The sequence below is a fragment of the Lichenostomus cassidix genome, chromosome 6 (genome assembly GCF_008360975.1).
Source record: "Lichenostomus cassidix isolate B80296 chromosome 6, HeHo_3.0, whole genome shotgun sequence".
NCBI classification, from domain to species: Eukaryota; Metazoa; Chordata; class Aves; order Passeriformes; family Meliphagidae; genus Lichenostomus; species Lichenostomus cassidix.
This window is the reverse complement of record NC_139487.1, coordinates 12,267,307-12,289,577: the sequence shown is the minus strand read 5'-3', so window position 1 is coordinate 12,289,577 and position 22,271 is coordinate 12,267,307. Positions and strand designations below refer to the sequence as shown.

Genomic DNA, 22,271 nt, shown 5'->3' with positions numbered 1-22,271 from the left:
GTCTTTTCTCCAGTAATTAAATTATTATCTTAGATTGTTGGTATGGATGGTTTCTAGCCGGCACTTTGGATTAGACCAAGCAGGCAGCATGAGCTAACCTTATTCTTGTCTTTTCTTCTAAGGAATAATTTAGAATAATTATTTAGAATAATTAGAATATTTAGAATAATTTTTAGAATAATAAATATTTAGAATAATTTAGAATAATTATTCTTCTAAGGAATAATTTAGCTTATTCCTTAACTCCAGTTAAAGTAAGTAGCTGTAGTCAAGCAGTCATGATTTTGGGGCTGTGAACAAGGCCTGTTAACCAGTCAGAAATGGCACAAGATTTTTGCTGTCGCTGTTTACTGAAACTGTCTTTGTACTGTGTCATAGTTGCAGGATAAATATCCTTGATGAATGGTGCAGCAAAAGTTTGTTCACACAGGCTTTCCTCCTTTTGTTTGTCTTGGTTAAGATTCAGCCACCAGTTTTTTTCCACCTAAGTGCTTCTCTTGTAATAGCAGCAGTCAGGCAGTTTCTTTAACTTTACCCATTCCTCAAGGCAGTTTCTCCTGGTTTTTTTCCCTTGTGTTTGTGATTACAGAACTGTTTTTAAGGAAACAAATCTGAAGTTTTTACAGGACCCTAATGTCACAGAGATCTGCCTGGGACATTTAATGAACACACCTACTAACAACAAACTTTGGTCATTAGTTGCAGGGACAGAGGAAAAGTCAGGCAAGTGAAAGAAATTAAGTTAAAGGCTTCCTTCCCTTGCTTCCATAAGAGACTTCAGCGTGGACATGTACATCTTCACATGGTGCCTGTGTTTGGCCACCTTGTTTTGATGGGACTAATTTTCGAGGGAGTAAGTGTTGTGCTGACTTCTATTTGGTGACTTGTCAGCCTGCATTTTTCCCATGAAGACACTGTTCTCTTTGCTCAGACTCTTTCCTGATGGTTTTGAGTGAGAATAGGCAGAGAATGAGGGTCTTAGCTGAAGATATAAAAGGTGTTGTGCCTTTATGAATGAAGAAGCAAATTCTGCACGGACACAACCTCTTTAGTGCTGGCCCTTGCTCTGGATCCTCACTCCCAAAATCTGTCTGCTACACCAAAACCTGTTGTGCTTCTCTAATGGCAGACTGGGAGTGGAGGATCAAAATTATCACACAAGTGGAATGTCACAACTTTAAACAACTTCCTGGCATGAGACCTCATATAGGTTCGTGCTGTCTTATGGTTTGGTCTGGAAATTTGGATTGAGATAGTGGAACATGTCTTTTGCTGGTTGCAGGGCACAGGAATTAAATTCCCGTCTCTAGACACAGGCTGCAGGTGATTTCCAAGGCCTGCTGAGTGAAGCAGGAGCAAAGTCTGTGCCATGCTGTGGGAGCTCTGAAGTCCCCAATGTCCTGCATGTATGTGATCCCGGAAGGAGGCTTAGGGAGCTGGTGTGCCTTGGCTGCTCTTGGCACTGCGCTGCCTGAGGCTGCTGCAGCTGAGAACTGCAAGCAAATAGTAACCCATATTGCTGTGCTGCTTTGGTGATATTGGCTGCAACCTCTTCAGCACAGATCTGCTCAGATCCATCAAAGTGATCTCTGTGCCCTGAGTACACAGTGTGTACTGAGGCATGTTTCCCTTCTCTCTGTGTGGCTAGAACAGTGTTCCTGGCTCTGCAGCACTGTGTCCCTGTGTCACTTGCCCTGAGATGTTCAGCTGTCTGCAGTCTGTCACCTTTAATTTGGTCTCATTCTTGGAGCTGCAAAGCTTAATAGTATTTGTGCTGTTGAGTAGGTTGCCTCTGCCTTTGTGTCCAAAAGTCTTAATATACAGCTATGCTTGTGGTAGAGCTGTCAAGACCTACACATCTCCTAAACACTGAACCTGAAGCTTTCACCTGGTACATGAGCACTATAGACTGAGAGAAGATTTTCAAAGGAGCTGAGCACTCACCAGCGATTCTCACTCCCAAGAGCAATTGCTGTTTGCTAAAACTGTTCTCGAAATTTGATGGCTGTGGGAACTGCAAGTCATCAGCCCAACCCTGGGTGCACACTGCAGGAATGTGGTGGAGTTTCCTATGCTCTCAGGAGGTTCTTGTTCTCTGACAGGGAATTCAGTAAAGCTTTACTTAAGAAAATGAATATCAGTTTCTTTGTTGCTTGAAGGGCTTTGGGATTCCACTGTCCCAGGCAAATCGTACCGTGGAATGGTTGGCAGGAGCATGGGGTGGCAGGGCAGTTGTTTAAATCTTTGGTATATTTCCTTTAAAACTGGTGTGACACTGAATTCTGTGCAACTGCCCTGGCCTCTGGAGGCAGGAGAGGGTTTGTGGGTTTTTTTTGTTTCCCAGCTGTCTACAAAGAGTGCAGAGCTAGATCTGCTTGTGACTGTCACCAAAGTTCCTACAACAAGGATGTGTTTCCATAGCTTTGCTGTCCTTCATACTTTAGAAGGATAGTACACTGCTAAAGGTCTTGTTAATTGCCCAGTTTGGGTAGTGCATAGCTTATTTCTTGTGGACCTCTCATGGTAATATAGTACAGTCTAGAACAATTATAATGCAGTATTAAATGAAAAGGACTTTTTGATTTTTTTTGAGTGAACTAACACTGAATTGGAGGTCCCTGTATTTTTATTTATAATGGAATAGCAAACAGATGTAGCAAATAATGTGAAAATGTTGACTTTAATTTATATTTTTTAATAAGAACCTGAGAAGTCTGAAGTGGAGCTCTCCCTGTGCCTCCTTGTTGACAGATTTATTTTCAGTTAAAGCAGCACTGTTTCCTGCTCTGCTTACGTATCAGCTATACTCTGCTTACAGAACCAGTCTGGTTTTAAGAATCTGCAGAATAAGATGGAAGAAATCTAAGAATTTCAAACAAGGAAACCTTTCTCGTTTAAAACCCCTCAGTGTTTCATGGTATAATGACAACCATGACACCAGCTGTGCTGGGCTGATAGCTCTAAAAATCCTAAATCATGATGTCATGACAGCATTAGGGAACCACAGGCCTTTCAGTGGGATTTCATGCCAAGCTGCTTTCATGGAAATAAGTCTCTCCAGTCAAGCATGTTGCACAACTTGAGTGGCAGCAGAAATCCTTCCAGGATGTTTTTGCAAGTTATACTCTGTTTTTAGCTTTTTCTGTCTTCTTTCAAATCAAAACAAATGTGTAACTTCTTTTATCTGAATAGATAAATTCAGCAGGGTTAAAGTAGGGCCTTTTTTTTTGGACTGTTTTTGCATTTTGAAGAGATTCTGCACTGCAGTGGTGAGTGTGTGCAGTGTGCTGGCAGGAAGCATCTGGCCAGTGCAGTTGTGGCAGAGGAGATGCCAAGTCCTTCACTCTTCTCCACCCCTTGCTGGCAGCAGCTGCCCACAGCAATGCCAGCAGCAAGGAATGTGAGCCTGTGTGGCTGCACAAAGCTGGTGCCTCAGCTGGCAGTTGCAGGTTTGTGCTCTGATGTCAAGCCATCAGTGAGGTCAAGGCACAAGTGCCTGATCATTCCTGCAGTTTCCAAACATAGTGGTGACTTCTTCCTTGGTGGAGAACAGGTGTATGAGGAAGGCAGCATCAGCAGGCGTAGCTGGACTCTGACTCCACCAGTGGCAATGCCAGCGTCAGCTACTGCTGGGTGCTGCCTTTGCAGCACCCAGAGTCTCTGACTCAGTCTCTGACCGGAGTCTCTGACTCAGGAGGCAATGGGCAAAACTGATGCACTGAAAGTTCCACCTGCAGATGAGGAAGAACTTAATTACTGTGTGGGTGACCATGCACTGGAACAAATTGTCCAGAGAGGCTGTGGAGATATTAAAGAACTGTCTGGATGCAATCTGGGATTACCTTGCATGAGCAGGAAGGTTGGACAAGATGACACACTGATCCCTTCCAACTTTACCCATTCTGTGATACTGCAGTGCCACAGTGTGTTCCAGCACTGGATTGTGCTGGCACCAGGGTTTGCAGGGCTGTCCAGGGAGCTAATAAGGAAAATGTGTTTTCCCCAGACTGTCTTCTGTCTTCAGTTTGCTCTAAGGCCAAGGTTGAATCTCCTCTTAGCTGTTCTAAGCGCTAGTTTGAGTGCTCATCCTTTTTCTTAACACTTTTAAAGAAGTGCATGGAAAGTGAAAACCATGATGTGATAGAATCCCTGAACACCTTGAATAGTCTTATTTGTATTAAAATTGCAGGGTTGAAATTCAGAGCTGCAATAGAAAGCAAGGCTTAAATTATGGATAGATTGAGATAAGATTTTTATTTGTGGCCTTCCCACATCCCACAAAGAAACATGCTAACTGTGTTTTGATGTTTACTACATCAGCTTCATACTGACAAGGGTGGTGGGGTTTGGGGTTTTTTGGTTTTGTTTTTTTCCTGGCTCCTAGCCAGGAGCCGAAGTGCAGCATCCCATTTGCATAAAACCGGAGAGATTACAGCTGCCTTCATCTCTATTACAGATGCAGGGTACCACCCGCTGAGACAACAGGTTCCAACTTGCTGTGGTCCTTTTGATTTGTGCTGCTTTCCATTTGGATCAGGAGGGAGCAGTGCATGCCGGGATAACGTGTTGTCTCTGTGGGTGGTGCCTCCCTATTAAAGGTGAGGGTAAGCATGAGCCTTTCAAGATCTTCAGTCCAGCTTGTGTTCTGCTTGCTTGTATAGATCCTCTGAATGACCTTAACTTGTAAAAGGGCAAGGATGCTTGTTAGAGCTTGGAGGAAGAAAAAGGAGCACAAAACTGGATCAGGTAACCAATGCAAGGCTTGCAGAGGGGTGGATGTTTTCTGGAAGGCTTTTTCTGAGTATGAAAGGAGTTTGAAAAGAGTATTTAGAAAATAGCCTTGAAAGTTGGAACGAGTGCTCTCTTTCTTTTGAGTGTGTGCTGGCTTCTCCTTTGAACCTGCATGAATGTAGGATGGAGTGGTGCTGACAGCTGTCACTTTAGTGGCCTCTTAGTTCTGTAGCCTTTCATAAATTTAAAAGCTCACTGCCCTTAGCTTGCCAGCCTTTAGCCTTAAATTTTGCTATTTAATGGGTCCCTAAGTGCTTTATAAACCACATGCCTAAAGCACTGCTGAAATATTACACCAAACTCCAAGGTAACGGTGAACACTTTTAAAATGGTGGAGACTGACTCTGCCCCCTCTGCCCCTCTTTGGCTTCATGAAAATGGAAAGGGCCTTTTGGAAGACAGTAAATTAGAGAGAGGTGGTGAATCCATATTTCAGGTAAGATTTGTAAAGTTCAGCTTGTCTACCTTGAGAGATGAAAGACTGCTGGAGGTGGAGCATCTGCCCCAGCTAAAGGGAATGACATGGAAGAGCATATCAGTGAGCATCAGTTTAGGAAAGAAGTACAAGAGCTAGGCCTTGGAGGAGAGAGAGTCCAAGGTGGGCACCATCCTCTGGACTTCCTTTTTCTTCCCGCGTCTTGTTCGCGTATCAGAGACTGACCCCAAATGTAATGCTTATTATTTCATTTGGTCTTTTGTCTGGGACAGAGGCGAGAGAGGAAGGTTCATGGCAGAGTGCAAAGGGAGAGACCATGGAATTAGGGAGTTCTGTGACCAAAAAAAGGTATTTTCTTTCAATGGTAGCTTACTTGAGAATCTTTCAGAGTTGGAAAGAGTAGTGTAGCAGCACAGCACAGTAAGATCTGTCTTTTAATGGATTTGACTTGTGATTATATTTTCTTCATACGTACAAAGATACGAGTTAGAATGAGCTTTTCTTAAAATCAAGGTAGTTTTAGCAAGTCTCACCTGTGTGGATTCTCTGGTGTCTAGAACTAGGGATGTGCTTCTACTGAAACTTGCTTACTGGGAACACCTGTAGATCCTTCTCTTTTGTCTGGCAGTTTATTTTTCCATACTTTGCAGAAATGTGACATTTTGGGGACAACTCTTCCTCTGAAGGACTTGATGGAGTTTGACCAGTGAGTTCAGAAATTGTGGGGACATATTAAAGAAGCACATGCACAAGTGTGGTCGTGTAGGGTTCAATTCCCTATTTCCCAGACAAAAAATCCTGGTTAAACCAAGCATCATGCCTGTTTATATGCTCCACTGAGGGTGTCCCTCCAGTGACTGCTGTGCACCAGAACCCTCTAAGGGTTGTGTTTCACTGCTGGAGGCAGACCTCCCCTGAAGCTAAGGTCACCACAGGGAAATCTGTTTTTCCCTCCTCCAAGGCAGAGTGCACTTGGCTTCCAAGTGTCATTTGCTGGAGGTAGTTAGTACCCTTAATGAAATGAAAGATATAGGCCACCTACAGAGAGCAGCCTGCTTTGTGCTGCGGTCTATCTGTGTTTACATGCAGGGGTTGTGGGACGAGACCACTCTTGAACTGTGCTAGATTTGGAATGTTTTTTTTAAGCATTGAAGGAAATTCATTTAACGTTTACAGCACGGTAGTTGAATTTACAAGAAGGACTGTTTTCAATAAAAACAAAAAAAAAGGGAAAAAGATTGAAGAAGGTTTAGTACTGAGCATTACTGAAGGCAAGCTCTGCTTCCTGTTCAGTAGTGTGTCTGCACTCCAGTGCTGCATCCTGGTAGGATGAGCCTCTTGCTGCCATGCAGGGAAGGGGCATAGTGCTCAAACAGGATGATTTTATGGGGTTTTTTGCCAACAGGACTATCACGTTTATGATCTTGGCACACTGGAGGAGAGTTGATCCGAGACAGGGCTTCCTTACTGTGATCTCCGAGCTGTGTTAGTGCTGAATGATGTGGGAGAGCTTGCAGGCTCTGCTCTCCCAGTGAGTCCAGCCTGACAGGAAGAGAAGTGACTGGGGATCAAAACAGGGTCTTCTAGTGAAAGATTGCTTTATGTGATAAAGATCTGTTTAGGATGTTTTAAAAAGTAAAGACTTAAAAGATAGTGGGCTTTTTTTTCAGTGGGACGTGATGGTAAAAGTATTTTTGAGCGCTGCAGCCATTCCAGCTGTGAGATCAAAGGATAGTTGACATTTTTTTATCTATTTGCTGCCTGGAATAGTGATACTAACAAAATGAATGTTTAAAGAAATAGACTCAAATGCTGTTATTCATACCTAATCCCCTTTTCTTCCTTCAATGCAGTTTTGGTGTTGGGAACATGCCATCTTGACTACTGCTAGAATAGTATGTGTTTCTTGAGGAGGCAGTGGCTACAATTGGTAACAATGAATTACTACTGATAATAAAGTTTCCAATTTTATTTGAAGTTTGAACTATTGGTGTTACTCTCTCCTAAGCTGGAAACTCTGTGGTGATGACCTAACTCAGCTGCCTCTCTAGTGTCATCTCAATTTTGAATCAAGGCCCAATAGGCAGTGACACCAGGCTAACAAAAGAGGGTTGCAAATCTTGGTGGTCTCCCATTCAGATGGTATTCCCTTCCTTGGACAAAGGGGTGAGTAGGGCTCCTGAGTGCCACTCTGCCTCCAGGGATGGTAAACAAGGAACGGATCACTGGTGGGAGGCATTTTTTGATCACTTGACAAAGCTGGGTAGATGGGATACCACCTGACAAAGGACTGAGGTTTAAAGGAAGATTTTGCAAGGGCTCTTAAGAACAAAAAGAAAAAAAATAGGCCAGAAAACTGGGGTTTTTTTCAGGATGTAAACAGGGTGGGCGGAGGTGAAGGGGGACTCAGCCATTCTTGGGGAGCTCTTGATTTAAACCCAGAGGATAGAGACAAGGGAAGGAGGGAAGAGTGCACAGATGGCTCATTGTTTTGTCTAGCTCAGCATTCTTGCACTGCCGAAGTGAAGGACAATTGTTTTAAAATCCTTTTTGCAAAGAGTGCTCTTTGCTTTCCAGCTATCCTTGGTCCCTGAGATGCAAACTGTAAACCAGAGGGACTGGTTTTAATGCCCATTTGTTTTGTAGGGTCAGTCCAAGGGGCCCTGGGCAGTTGCTGGGCTGAAAGGCATTGCTCCTATAAGGAAATGGGGAGAAAAGAGTACTCCTGGGAAAAATGCACTGCAGCATCTGGGGAGGAGGCAAGAACAAAAGGATGCACACAGAGGGGCTGATGCAGAGCGGTGTCTGGCTTGGGGGCCTTTATCAAAACTGTGAAATATGGCATGAAATTGGCACAAACCTTACCTGCAATGATATCTGATGTAAAGTATAGTTTTCTTACAGTATTTCACCTTTTTTCAGCAAATAATTCATTGAAGAAATACTGCCATTTCTATACTGTTATTCTTTCTACTGCTCCAGTTGCACTGGCACAGCTCCTTCCCCTCCTCCCCTGTAAATTGTTGTGGCCTTTCTGGAGCAGGGGCCTTTTTTGGCATAGTCGACAAAAATAAACCATAAAGGCAGCTGTTGTTATGAATAAGGCTCAACAGGGGAATTTCACCAGTAGAATTACAGCAATATAATTATACTGGTAGACTAGTTACAGTAAATTTCCTCATGAAGACAAGCCTTAAGTTGACATTTCCTATCTAAGTTGAATCCATATGTATAACCTTATTACGCAAAAATAATATGTCTCTGTGTCTTGAATTCTTTTTTACCCAGAAGAGTAACATTAAGCAGAAAAGCAAAGAATTTAGTGTTCAGAGATAGAGGGAGGATTTTCTCTGACAGAGCAGCTGTGATGAGCTGTATGCTGAGCTCTGTGCTTTACTGGGCAGGTTATTTCTCCAAAAGGTATCAGGAATACAATTCCTGCTTACTGTACTAAAATGTAAGCAGTACTGAAATATGCTGTACGTTGACATCTCTCTCCCAGCTTTCCTCCTGTTTGAAAGACAAGCTGAACCATTTTGCAGTTTCCATAACTGAAGTGGTTTGGCTGAGACGCAAAACTATTTTGCCACTATTAAAATTTTTAGGGTTAAACCTGGAGCCACTGAAAGGAGGGAGGGGAATGATGCTTTCTTTCCTCCTTTGATTTTTAGGAGGCAGAGACTTATCCTTTTGGACGTTGTCTTACAATGAATAGAGTTTGTGTAACATTCACAGGCTAGGTGTTTATTTCTATAGAACAAAAATATCAGCCCATGATTGGTACCTCTGGAAGTCTCAAATGCTTCAAAGGAAAGATGGTCTTGCAGGAGAAGCTTAACACTTTAAGGCAAATTAAAAAAAATACTATAGTAGACTTCTCATTGCAAATGTCTCATGCTTCCCTTTTGGGAGTCTTTCACCAGCAGTCCAGTGCTTTCTTTTCCCTGGAATTACAGCTCAAGCTCCAAGGATGTTTTGCTGCCTGTTTAATTGAATAAGATCTCTCATAGTGCTTTCTCATCAGTATATTTTTGAGTGCACCCTTTGCAATTAAATGAAATTATGTAACAGCTCATCAGGGAAGGCAGAGTTGTCTTGATTTGTACAGCTACTGAAATGAAAGACCAGGGATTGAATTCCAGATCCATCAGGATCATTGTGACATAGAGGGGTTTGGGTTGGGAGGAACCTTAAAGATCATCTAGCTCCAACCCCTGCTAGACCAGCTTGCTCAAAATCCCACCCAGCCTGGCCTGGAACACTTCCAGGAATGAGGCATCCACAGCTTCTGTGGACAGCCTGTGCCAGTGCCTCACCACTCTCACACTAAAGAATGTCTTCCTAATATCTAATCTAAACCTATTCTCTGTCAGTTTAAAGCTATTCTCCCTTGTCCTGCCACTGCATGCCCATATCAAAAGTCCTTCTCCAGCTCTTTTGAAGCCCTTTTGGGTAGTGGAAGATGCTCTAAGGTCTCCCTGGAGCCTTCTCTTTTCCAGGCTAAACAGGCCCAACTCTCTCAGCCTATCTCCAGTCCTCTGAGCATCTTCATGGTCATCCTCAGGACACATTCCAACAGATCCATGTTATTATTAGGATCAGAGTCCCAGAGCTCCCAGCTCTGAGATCAGGTGGGATCTCACAAGAGCAGAGTAGAGGAGCAGAGCCACTTCCCTCGACCTCCTGGTCACACTCCTGATGGTGCAGCCCAGGACACAGATTACCTCCTGGGCTGCAGGTGCACCTTGCTGGTTCACATTGAGCATTTTGCCAACTAACAATATGTGGGTTCCTACAGCCTGCTTGAAATCTGTTGGAGTTCAGGGTCCTGAATACCTTTTATGCCTCAAGTGTATTTATTGCACAGGTGAGAACTTCATTGCATGAGAGTCTTAAAAATGTGTTCAAAGATATTCTAAAGTTGCCTCTTGCATGATTTTTCTGAATGTATGTTCTTTAGCCAGCAGAGAAATAATGAGAGACACCAGTGTTTATATTCCTCGTAGTATATTGGAGTCCTGATTCTCGCCTGAGAACTTTAGGCAGCGCTGAAAAATACTAACTGTAGCTGTCAGTGGCTTTGGGTTTTTTCCTTATTCTTTCCACCCTCCCGTACTGCTTTTGAAAGGCGCTTTTGTTATGCGAATAGGTTCCTCCCAGCAGCTGCAGAACTTTCCTCAGTAGGAGCTAGGAAGGAGCCAGCAGACACTGCAAGGAAAGTTGGTGCCCTTTTCCCAGCTGCTCACCAAGCTCGGCAGTACTGCCCTTCCCATCCACGCTGGCTCAGACTAGCCCTTTGCTAATGTTCTCTTGCCTGGAGAGGTTATAGCTGAGCCCTTAGGTGAAGTTGTTGAGATACATTACCATTTTGTGTGTATCGGAGCTAAGGATTCAGTTCCAATGGGAAGCAGGATCCATGTGCAGATGAAAGGTTGTCTTCTCTAGTGCATTTTGTCATGCAGTGACTGTGTGCTTTGTTTGCAGAATCACCTCCAGCCCAAGTGAAATGAGAGCACTGTTCTGCTGGGCCTTGTAGAAATGAAGGATGAGTAGTTCTGAAGTGCAGCATAAACAGGCAGCTTAAGTAAAATGTTTCAGATCTTGATAAGTTTTCTTTTTCACTAGTGCCCTCACCTTTGTTCTGTAAATGCAATATAAAATCCGTGTTGTACTTCTAGCTTTTTGTTCCAGATCCTTTTAGTGTGCATTAAGATGATGCAACTCTGCTGCAACTTCCCAGGCCATTGCAGTGAAACTGTTTGCACTTTCTTTGCCAAGAAGCACAGCCTCACTTGTGGTGCTGGTTGTGGTGGTTCAGAACCTGCTCTCAACACCTCACCTGGGCTGGGACTGATTCTGCTGGCCATGATGTGGGAAACCAGAGTAGCTCTGTGTGAGCCCTTGAGCTGAAACATGTGGTCAATAGTCTAGTTACTTGGTTTCACATAGGTTTATTTCTTTTTAATAAGTTGTTTTGAAAATCATGATGAAATGGTTTGGTCTTGTCAGTTTAGCTATAACTGTAACAGGAGAGTAAACAATCACTTACTGGTATAGTGACATCCATGCACCATAAAATAGAGAAAATAAAATGTAAACTGCCCTCATGTGAATATCTTTTGCTGGAGTAAGGAGTGACATATCCCATGCAACCTCCTGTTTCATATTTTGTTGTTTTAGTCATTTCCCATGTTCAGTATTTGTCCATGCTGTGCAGAATGTGGAGTTAATTTCCCAGCATTTGTGACCTTTATAGATGGAGTATATAAGCATTTCCTATATGATGAGTGTGTAATGTTATTCTTTGAAGCAGGGAAATACCATTTACATCTGAGAATCAAATTCCTAAGTAACTTGTTGAGGAGGATGAGAAGTTTGTAGCAGACAAACTTAGGTTACCTGGATGCTGTTTTAGCACTTTAAGAGTATTCTGAAGTTTCCTGACTTTGTGTTAAGAGTGAGGCAGATCGATCCCTTTGGCACCAATAGGGCCTTTACAGCTTTTTGCCCTTAATCTACAAGCACTATTCCTACAAGTGTGACTGTATGTTGGCACTCTGCAAAATGAGACAATAATGCTTCCAAGCCTCTAGAGCTCTAAAGGGATTAACCTCTAGCAGCTAAGCATGATCCTGTCCTTCTTCCAGATGCCACTGCTTTATGGCATAGACAGCAGAGCCTCAAAGAAGCAACCCCTAAATTGCCTTAACTTGCAGCCCAGCACATTAAAGTGACCAGAAAACAGATGGTTGTTTACTTTAACGTACTGGGCTGAAGATAGCACTGTTCAGGAGCTGTTTCCCAGGTGGCTGGGCAGGAGCTGAGTATAGGAACCACTTCTGTCAAAACAAGTTTAAGTGCTTTTGAATTATCAGCTCTGGGTCCTGCAAGCACAGTTCTCAGTATCAGTAGTAGAAGTTCATTCCCATGTTCTTGGCCATGATGGTTTGTAGGATCACTTGGGTTGGAAAGGACCTCCAAAAGTTTCCAGTTGATGCTTTCTCAGAGGGCCAACTTCCCTGGATCACATCCCTAGATCCTACTCTGGAGTTTGATCACTATCTAGTGATGCTATATAAAGCAGTTGTGTCTGCTGAATTGGGAATAAGGTAGGCTTGACTCTGTAGGTTTAGAGGAAAAAACAATTTATGTGTTGTATCAACATTGTTATTTACAGAGACAATTCTGTGAAAACAAAATCTAGACTGTGAGTCTCCAGGTTTCAGGGACAAGATTGTCACTGGTGGAGTTCTGAAGAAGATGAATAAATAAAGTCTGTGAAATCAGTGTTGTGTATGTGTGAGTGAAACTGTACCTTGTGTCTTCCCTCTCTGCCCTGTAACAGCTCTTTGCTTGCTGAATGGTAGCTCAGTGAAGCACAGTTCCATTTTCATACTGGCCAGAACAAATCAATTCACAAATTTTCCTCAGCTCTATCTTAATGTAAGCTTTCTAAGTGGATTCTACATGAGTGTTTCAGAAAGTTGAGAAACCCGCCTCCAAATAACTGCAGAGTGAGTGCCTCTGCATCTGTTTGGATTTAGATGTTGGAATAAATCTCTAAAAACAATTTAACTTTCTAAAAGAGTTTTCCATTTGGTTGATGGCTTACATATTTGATATGATGTACTGCAAGAGCAAGCTCTAAGCAGCAGTTGCCATTGACTGACATCTGAGCACTGTGTCACTTTCCAACCTTGATTTTACATGAACAGAAATCTTTTATGTTTATGTTTTCTATGCTTATGCATTAAGTTTTTTCTTAAATCAAGCTACAAAGGAGTCCAGTAAGATTGTGTGTGCAAGTTTGGGGTGGCAGGAGCTCATGGAATTTCCTGCTGAGCATCTGAAGAGATAACCATCTGACATCCAGATAACCACCCCCTGCTTCTGTCAAACATTTTTATGCGAATGAATGCTTTTTTTAAATGTCAGGAAACAATCCAGGAGAATATGTGAGTAAGCAGATAGGTTTTGGCTGAAATAACTCTCCTGGATAGTTTTTAAGCCTTTTAATGTAAAGGGGTTTCTATGCCTATTTTCTTATGAAATTGCTTCACAGGAGCCTCCCAGCATGCCATCAGGGTTCTCGGATGAGAGTTTTATACTGTTTGACAGCTGCACTAAAAACAACTGCTTCCTGTTAGGCAAGATGCTGGAAGCAATAGGTAGGGGCCCTTTTTTCTTTTTATTTTCTTTTTTTTCCCCTGAAGCTCTGGAATCTGAAAGTCATTTGCTTATGGTGGTTAGAAATTGTTCAATGCACCTGGATTTTGAATTTAGAAGACTGGCTGTGCATAATCTTGTTTGAGGCACATCAGCTCTTGCCTGATGTCCATCCCAGGAGATGGAGACACTGAAGTGTTCAGCTCAGTAGTTGCTGAAGGCTTCTCCTTTGGTTTTGGACTGGAGACTACCCTTTGTGTTGCTTGTTTGTGGGCACTGAAAGGGAAGTGATTAACGTCTCAGGTGATTCAAGGGATTCTGAGAGAGGACCTGTGAAGTCAGTCACTGGGTACCCTGCTGCTTTTTGTGACACTAGTTCCTCTGTGTCGCTAATAGTAGTCTCTTTGCTACCTAATAGAAGAATCTTCTAGGATGGCTATTAGCTCTGCAGCCTTAAGACACTGTCGAGGGTTGGACTCTGAAGTGGTCTCATCTGTGGTCTCATCAGGCAGAGTGGTGGATACTGCCTATCACCTTGGTTTGACCAGCTTCTCAAACTTCCAAGAGGTCCTGAGAGGCTGATCTGGAGTACTGGAAGCTATGGATTGGCAATTACTGTGTTGGGGTTTTGGGGGTTTTTTGATGGGTGGGATGGGGATTGTGGGTACAAGTAAAATTGCTACTGATGCAAATAAGGGCAGCAACAGCTCTTCCTGATATCAGGTTTAGAAATGTAGTGATACTGTATTTCTGTGGCCTTTTAAATGGTATCGAAGTAGCTCACCAGCAGCAGAACAGGCAACTATCTTTGTAGATGTGGAAAGATGCGATTAGGGAGTTGAAGTAAAAGGCATCTTAAGTGGCTTCACAAAAGTGGTGGTGAAGGAGCTGAAAACTGAATCTGAGACAAATCATTCCAGAGTGCTGTGACCTTGCTTCCCAGAAGACACGTGCTTTATCTCCCTGGAGCTGTTGGGAGTGCAGCTATGACTTCTGAAAGTGCAGTCCTAACTATCCCCAAATAGCCTGAAAGGGCTTTCTTGTTGTTCCCAGGCTGAAATAATCATAGTGATTTCCCTATGTAAACTCCCTTTTTCAGGGATTGGTTCACCTAATATATTTATATGCACATACTCTTAAACTCTCAAAAAAATAAACACCTAGTACACTCTGCTTCTTGTACAGAGCTGTGTAGCTTTCAAAAGCAGAATTAAAGAAATACTGCCATTTGCACCGCAGTGAAGCAAACCTTCTCTCCTTGCTTGCAAAAGTGAGAATGAAAATGCTTTGGCAAATAGCTTTGATTTAAACTGAAAAGCCTCTGGTTTTCAGAGCTGCTTTTAAAGCAAAGGGCTACTTTGGCTTTTGATCCTCTTAAGCTGGGTTATTTGATGTGAAAAACGCCCTGGGTACTCTGCTGCAGAGGGGAGCAGCTTTTCAGTTCTCTGTGTGTGGCTTCAGGAGAGGGCCTGGCAGAGCGTGGGGTAGTGGGGGGCTCGGGGGGGGGGCTGGTTGCACAGCTCTGTAAATAAAGGGGCCTCTATTTCTTTGGATTCTTTTGCTGGAACTAAATATCATGATCAGTGAAACTCTTACCTCATTAAAGGAACAAGCCAGGCTCCTCCAGCATATGCACAGTGCTGCAGTGTGGTTTATTCTGCCGAGCTGATTTGCTGAACAGATAAAGGGAGTTTTAACCCAAAGAATGGCATGTAATGTATGACCTTGGCTTTTGAAAGGTTTATTTTTGTTCTTTCAACAAAATAAGGGTTTAATATTAAATATGGGGTTGGATTTGACTTGGCAGATACCAGAGCCTCCTATTACTGCTGTAGTCAAAATATAAAACTATCTGGTGTGTGCCAGTGAGAATGCAGCAAGCCAAGAATTTCTCCATTGGTGTTTATTTTTGTGAAAACGTAGCCAGTTGCTTTGCGGTTGGGTTGGCTAAAAAGGTGATGTGCCCTTGTGTTGGAGGGGCCAAAGCAGTGGTGGGCACAATATGGTCCATGCTAACTCTTTATACTTAACATATTTAGTTCTGGGGAAAAATATGGATTTTTTCTTTGTTTTTCCTCTTAGTGTTTTAGAAGTGTTTACAAGAAACTTTCACTCAAAACTCCAGAGCTCATCAAAACCAAGACGTAAAACAAACTATGTGAAATATTCAGATCTGTTAGTACAGAAACTTAATGCTGTCTTGCAGCTTTCAGTTTATGTAGCCAGGGCCATGCACAGATAGAAAATACTAATTTTGAGGTTTTCTTTCTGCACACGTTCCATCTCAGCTCAGCGTCTTATTGTAAAGCTGAGGTGCTTGTGGGCTGCTGCATTGCAAGACTTTGGCTGAAGAAACAACCTGTAAAGCACTTCAGTGCTGAGATGCTGAGCTAAGCTACCAAGTCTTTGTTCCAAACTGGCTGTAGTTTGTTTGGTTACCTTCAGGTTTAAAGGAAAAAAAACCCCAAGCCCACCAAAACCAACAAAAAAAAAAAAAAAAACCAACCAACCTTATCATGCTCAAAACCCACACACCAAACATACCATCTCAGTCCTCATCTCCCTAGCTCTCAGAGAAACCAGCCCCACATAGTGCCAGAATCTTGTTTCTGTAGATCAAAGTCTGTGATCAAAGTGTCTTGCCTTTACAGCTGGCACAGGAGTTGTGTCAGGCTGACCTGCTGGGGATGCTTTGCTGCCCACCGAAAAGGGAGCAGGTACAGGTAGCAGAGAACGTGGGGAGGTCAATGGATGGCTTCCATGTGCTTTAGCAAGATTCCTTCCATCTGTGGGTTATTGTGACCCTTCCACCCAGGTTTTTTGTGGAAATGAGGTTTGTTCGGTCTTTCTCTTCTGGAAGTATTTTTTTGGTTTTCTAACTTGTTCATTGACTCTGTCTGGATGAAGGTGGTTGATTTTCTAGAAGTTTTCAAGAAGTTTGGGGGAAATTTGGAGCTTATGGGAAGAAGCACAGTCTTGAACCTCTGCAAGCCTGCAAGGTGTGGTGGGTTTTTTGTCCAGCTTCTTGTCATCCTCCTAAGATAATCCTTAAGCAGTGGAGACATACTCTACAAGGAGGAGAACCCAGTGTTTCCACACGGAATACAAGAGAGGAGTCTCTTCATCCTTGTGAGAGATGATAAGCCATTTTATCTGTCTTCTATTGGCACATATATCTGGAGATACTGGGTTTCTAACTGGGAAAAATAATTTCCCGTGCTATGCGCCTCTCCACCAGCAGACTGATGCATCCTTATCTTCACAAATTTTGAAGTTGTGGCTAGTAAAAGTTTACTTGTAGTAAAAAGGACATCCATAAGAGAAGCCAAGCTACATAATTTGGCTACCGGATACTTCTCTATGATTTTCCTTAAACCAAGGGTCAGAAGCATGCAGGAAAGTTATAGGTCTGTGTACCTCCTGAAGCTCATGTCTGCCTCCATTCTCAGGTACATCCCTCAAACCTCATCCAGGAGCTTTGATCACCTTCAAATACAAGACTTTAAGAATAAAATCAAAACCTTTGGCAAAAATACTAACTAAAAATTACTATGTGAATTACATTATGAATATTAATATTCCATTAAAGACCTGTCTAAATTAAGCATAAAGTATTTCCAAAGTAATCACAAGTTTTTAAAGCCATATGTATCACAATTTCCTCAAAACCAGATTACCAACCTAAAATTAAACGGATCAAAGACTTTTACTTTATAGACTGTTACCTCAGAACATTGCAGGTGAATTGCATGTTTTTAAATTTTCCCTGTAACAAAGCTGTATATTTTCAGCAGCTTGTGACCATTAACTATTCAAAATAATTTTAAGTCTAATCTTTAAATATAGATCTCTTACGTGCAAATAATTTGTTTTTCTAAGATTTAACTGTTAATTTGAGAATATAAGGATTGTATGCTGTTGCATTTTCTGAGTGTCTGTTGGAAGATACATCTTGAATCTTTGGGGTTTTTTTTTAATATTGGAAGGGAAGTAACTTAATGCTTGTTTCCTTATCTTTTGTTCTATTTCATAGGTCTCTGTTTTAGAGTTTCACTACCCTACAAACAAATTCATTTAAGTAATGTTGCCTGTCAGCTTTACTCTTTGTGAAGTACTGGTATGTTTCTGACCAGCAATGTTCTCCTAAATGCAAATGGTGCTTTAGATTTGATGGATACTCACCTAAACGCTTCTGGTAGTCACTAACTTTCATATGGATCAATGTAAAGCATGTGTGGTCTTCTTTAAACAGTTGTTTTTGAGAAGCAGAGATCCCAGAGGTTAAAAAAAAAAAGCCCACTGAACTCTAGCTCATTCCATATTAGAAGTAAAGCTGTGTTGTTTCAGAACATGCCTTGAAAGGAGGAAATTTAATAGGAAGCCATCTTACTTTCCAAAAAATTTAACTGTGAAAGATCAGCTCCAAGGCTTTTTGTTAACTGATCTTTCTTTAAACTAACCCATTCAAGTGTTTCATTTTCTGGGTTATGCTTTTTCCTGGAATCAGTCCTGAATACTATCCACTTTGAAGCATTTTTGTTTCTCCCTTTAAGAAATATTTCTGTTTCTTCCTTTACTAAATGATAAGTGAAGTTAGTAAAACACTATAGGGGTGCTGGATGTCCGAGGTACAACTTCTCATTTGTGAGGCTGTCGCTGTCCTGTATCAGTCAGTTAGGTAGATCTGCATGTGTAGTTAGAGAACACAGGATTCGCTGCACATCCAGACTCCACTCCCTGCCTGGCTGGTTATTCACAAAGCTCTTGCTTTGTTTGAGAACCAGATGTAATTATTTGACTTGTTGCTTGAAGGTGTATACTTCTTTCCCAAAAGAGGTTTTATATGTACCAGTTGAGAAATGTGTTTTCTGCCCTGTTCACAGGGAGATTGTTTTCATAGTATTTAATTCTCAAATTCTTTGTTGAAAATAATGTGGAGAGAAATAAAAATGGACATGCTTGTATGTTGTTATACTAATATTTGCTATATTGTTTGGTCCTCTATTGCAGATATCAGAATGACTTCTAATACTTTATTGTTTTCAGTCACAGATATTTTTTCAATTTTCTTTTCCTTCACATTTTAAAAAAGAAACTTTCACTCAAAACTGCAGGGTTCAGCAAAAAGCAAACTATGTGGAATATTCAGATCTGTTAGTACAGAAACTTAATGCTGTGTTGTAGCTTTCAGTTTTTGTACCTGGGGCTACATGCAGATAAAAAAATACTGATTTTGAGATTCCTTCCTGCACATGCTCTGTCCCAGGTGGTTGTCTTATTGTAAAGCTGGAGTGCTTGTGGACTGCTGCATTGTAATTACTGTTGTTACCTCCTTGGGTTTTTCAAGTAGAAAATGCTCTCATTACTTTCTAGACTGCTCTGTTTGGCTTTAGAAGTAGTACAGTGTTATTAAACCTTTATGCATTGTATCTTTCATATGTGCCAGCAAGGTACCAGCATCCAAGACATTCATAAAGTTTCCCCAGAGAATTTGCCAATAGCTGCAGGTGTCAGAGATTTGAACTTGAAGAATTATATGGGTTTGTGAAAGCTTCTGTAAGGTTTTTTTTATGCTCAGCATAAATCCCTTCGTTTTTTCTCTACTTTTGTGGAGCAGTCATGAGCAAGGGATGCAATGACAGTGGTAGAAATGGGTGACTTAACTTGCTTTCAAATTTGCAAGCTACTCAGTACTTCAGTTGTATCCCACTTCTCAATGCGTAGAAATTTGAATTCATAAAGGTGGAATAATGTTGTTTTCTCTTATGCCCTTTCTTTGGTGTTGCCATTTAGCTATCAGTGCAAAACTTACAATGATGTTTTAAAAACAAATTCAGGTTGTTGAAAATCCCACCTTTCCCTGGAAAGGAGCCATGGTTCCAAGGCTGAATTATTCTGACTGAAACACTACTATGATAGTTATCTTTGAAATTGTATTGCATCAGCTAATCTCACCATATTATGCCATTAGAGCCAGAGTAGACTGAAAGGCAATCTCTAAAACATTTTATGAGGAGAACATTCATCCTTTTTCCATGGTCCTAATCTTAAATCCTGCTCTGGTTACAAGGAGTGTGTAGTGACTTCTTCTTTTTCATTCCCTCCAGGTTTACAGGAACAGATGGACCGAGTGGTTTTGGGTTTGAGCTGACATTCCGACTGAAGAGAGAGACGGGGGAGTCGGCACCTCCCACCTGGCCAGCAGAGCTGATGCAAGGCTTGGCCAGATATGTCTTCCAGTCAGGTACCACTGGGTTGAATACAAGGCCTCACTTTTTGCTGTTCTAGTTCTGAAGGACCACATCTGTTACAGGGTGTGATACTTATCAGCACCCAGTCAAATCCAAATTCATGTGGCTGTCATTCTTTTTTACATTGTTTGAGATCCCCATCCTGCCTAAATTGTATTACACGGTAGCTTTTCGAAACTGACCATGCAGTGATGAATTCATACTCACACTCACGTGTTCTATGCCATGATTGCAGGGTATGAAGAAAACCTCTGAGTCTAAAGTCTCCCTCTTAGATACAAAGTAATATAGATGTTATGTGTTTACTATACTGCTACATATCCTACATCCCATTTGGAGCCTTTTAAATTTCCTAGTCCAGGCTAGTTCTCATAGCAGTTGCTTGTTGGTCACTGTCTTTTCATGGGTGAGAGGATGTCTGCAGAGTGAAATGGGATTTTGTAGGGTACTTTAGGGCAAACTTCTTGGTGACTAAGCTGGCAGTCAGGGAAGAGACTTCCCTTGTTTGGTTCCTGCAATAACGCAGTCCCATCTTCTTGACCTCAAAGCCAAAGAACTGTTATTAGAATGAAAAGAATGGCTGTGCCCATGCGTATCATTCTGGCATGAACCACCCTCCAGTATTATCTTCTACTTATCCATGCTGGTTTTTACCTTATATCCACCATGACTCTTTAAAGGCACTGCTCAAACTCATGCTAATGGGTTGTAGCCTCTGGGTGTTTAGTTTTCAATTTGCCTTATGAAAAACAACGGTGCATGAATCATAAATTGACTTCTTTCTTTGACTATGAAATTGGGTGTGAGCCAACACCACTCTCTGCATACAGTGGACAAACCACATGCTGGGTTACCTTATTACCTCTTTGGCATGGCACTGGGAAGGCCTTGCTCAAAATACTGTGTTATGTTTTGGGCCTTTAAGAGACACTGAAAAACTGGAGAGTGTTCAAGGTGGTCAGGGTCTTAGGGCCTGTGAGCCATGAGGAGAGCTGGAGGGAGCAGGGCCAGTTTAGCCTGGGAAGAGAATGTACAGGCTGATCTAATTGGAGCCTACAGCTGTAGGGAGGATAGTTACAAGACTGTGGGGTCAAGCCCTAGATAGTACATCAAAAGGGCTACAGCTTGGAAATGCAGTATGGGAGGCCCTGAAAAAGCTTCAAGGAAAACTTGCTCACAAGGAGAGTGGCAAAGGACAGAGAATGGTTTATAAGAGAGGTGCTGGAACTCCATTCCTGGAAACGTTCAGGACTTAGTTCAACAAAGCTAAGTTGCTCTGATCTAGCATTGGTAATGGCTCTACTTCAGATAGGGAGGCTGGACAAGAGACCTACAAAGGCCCCTTAAAATATTACAGAATTGTTGAATTTTGGGCATTTTTTTCCATACTGCTTCATGCCCTTCAGCAAACAGCTGTGTGCTGTCACCAAGTGTTACCAATCACTCCTTGCCTGGTATAAAAGGAATCTGTACCCTGTTGCAACAAGTGAACAAGCCCTAGTTTTATTTTAGTACAAATTTGATTATCGCATGTCTATTTTAGAAAAGAACTTTCTCAGGCTAAAATTATCTTGTTAATAATAGACATCATGTTAATCCTGATAGGATGATGCATTTAAAAGTAAGACTTGTAATGGGGCCTACTTTATCATGTTTATTCTTGATCTTTCAGGGCAATGCCAGTTGACCACAGCTAGATGCAGTAATTTTCTAATTTAATCAAAGATCTCTCACTCCATTGCTCTGCAGTTCCCCTTTTGTTTTACTCCCTTGAGCTGTTCTCTCTCAGGCTGGCAGTGTCCAGAGCAGCTCCCATTTTCTCCCTTATGTCACTCCTGGGTAATCAGGCATCCAGTCCTCTGCAGTGTTACTTTCTTTTCTAACTAGTAGATTTTCCCCCAGTTTGACATTCTCACTCTGCAGAGCCAAGGGAGCTTCTGCCGTTGTCTTTTTTCTTTTTTTTTTTTTTAAACAGGACTTCTCTGTTCAGATGTTGAAACTTTAAAACTGTGAAGTATTTGAAGGGTTGGTTCTTCTGAAGCCCATTGGGCATGAGGCAGGCTGTGGCATGACAGCATTGTTTTACATGATGAAAGGTTTCTTTTTGCTCAGGTTCTTTCTGACTGTAGTGCTTAGAGCATCTGTCAAATGAAGCACTGTTTAACTCTGGTGTATGTACCTTAACGTTGTCCCCTTCAGTTGTTTAAAAAAAAAAAAATCTGTGGTGTCTCTTCAATACTCAAAAATAGCCTTAAAAACATTTAATGAACTTAAACAACTTAAATAAAGCTCATGAATCCACCCTGAACAAGAAGGAAGAAAAAGAATAAAACCATCAGAAACTTTTTGGATAGGTTCCAAGCACTTTCTCATGTCAGAAGGTTGTTTACTCTGAAAGCTGTGCTAAGAGCTAAATTTTTATCTCTTGATAAAAGCCAACCTTTTAGTTATCATAGAGGTGCTCTGCTGAATCCAGTTGAAGCTGGGGGAGAGTAAGGTGTAATTATATTCCTGCTGATCCTGGGCATTTTCAGGTGGTGACAACTGAGTTGAATATTCACCTAGCATCTTCTGCTGTCCTAAATATTATTCCTGTATATTGCAGTTGCAAAGCATGTCTTATTAAA

The 22,271-nt window shown here is 41.8% G+C and overlaps 1 protein-coding gene across 4 annotated transcripts in view; it reads left to right on the top strand.

Annotated features, from left to right (window-relative positions):
- Positions 1-22,271, top strand: part of SUFU (SUFU negative regulator of hedgehog signaling) — a 90,245-nt gene that overhangs the window by 6,633 nt on the left and 61,341 nt on the right. For all 4 annotated transcript variants that reach the window (XM_085064957.1, XM_085064956.1, XM_085064958.1 and 1 more), the window contains one exon: positions 19,501-19,637. In XM_085064957.1, coding sequence (XP_084921083.1) covers positions 19,501-19,637 — 137 coding nt within the window. The remainder of the gene's footprint in view (positions 1-19,500; positions 19,638-22,271) is intronic.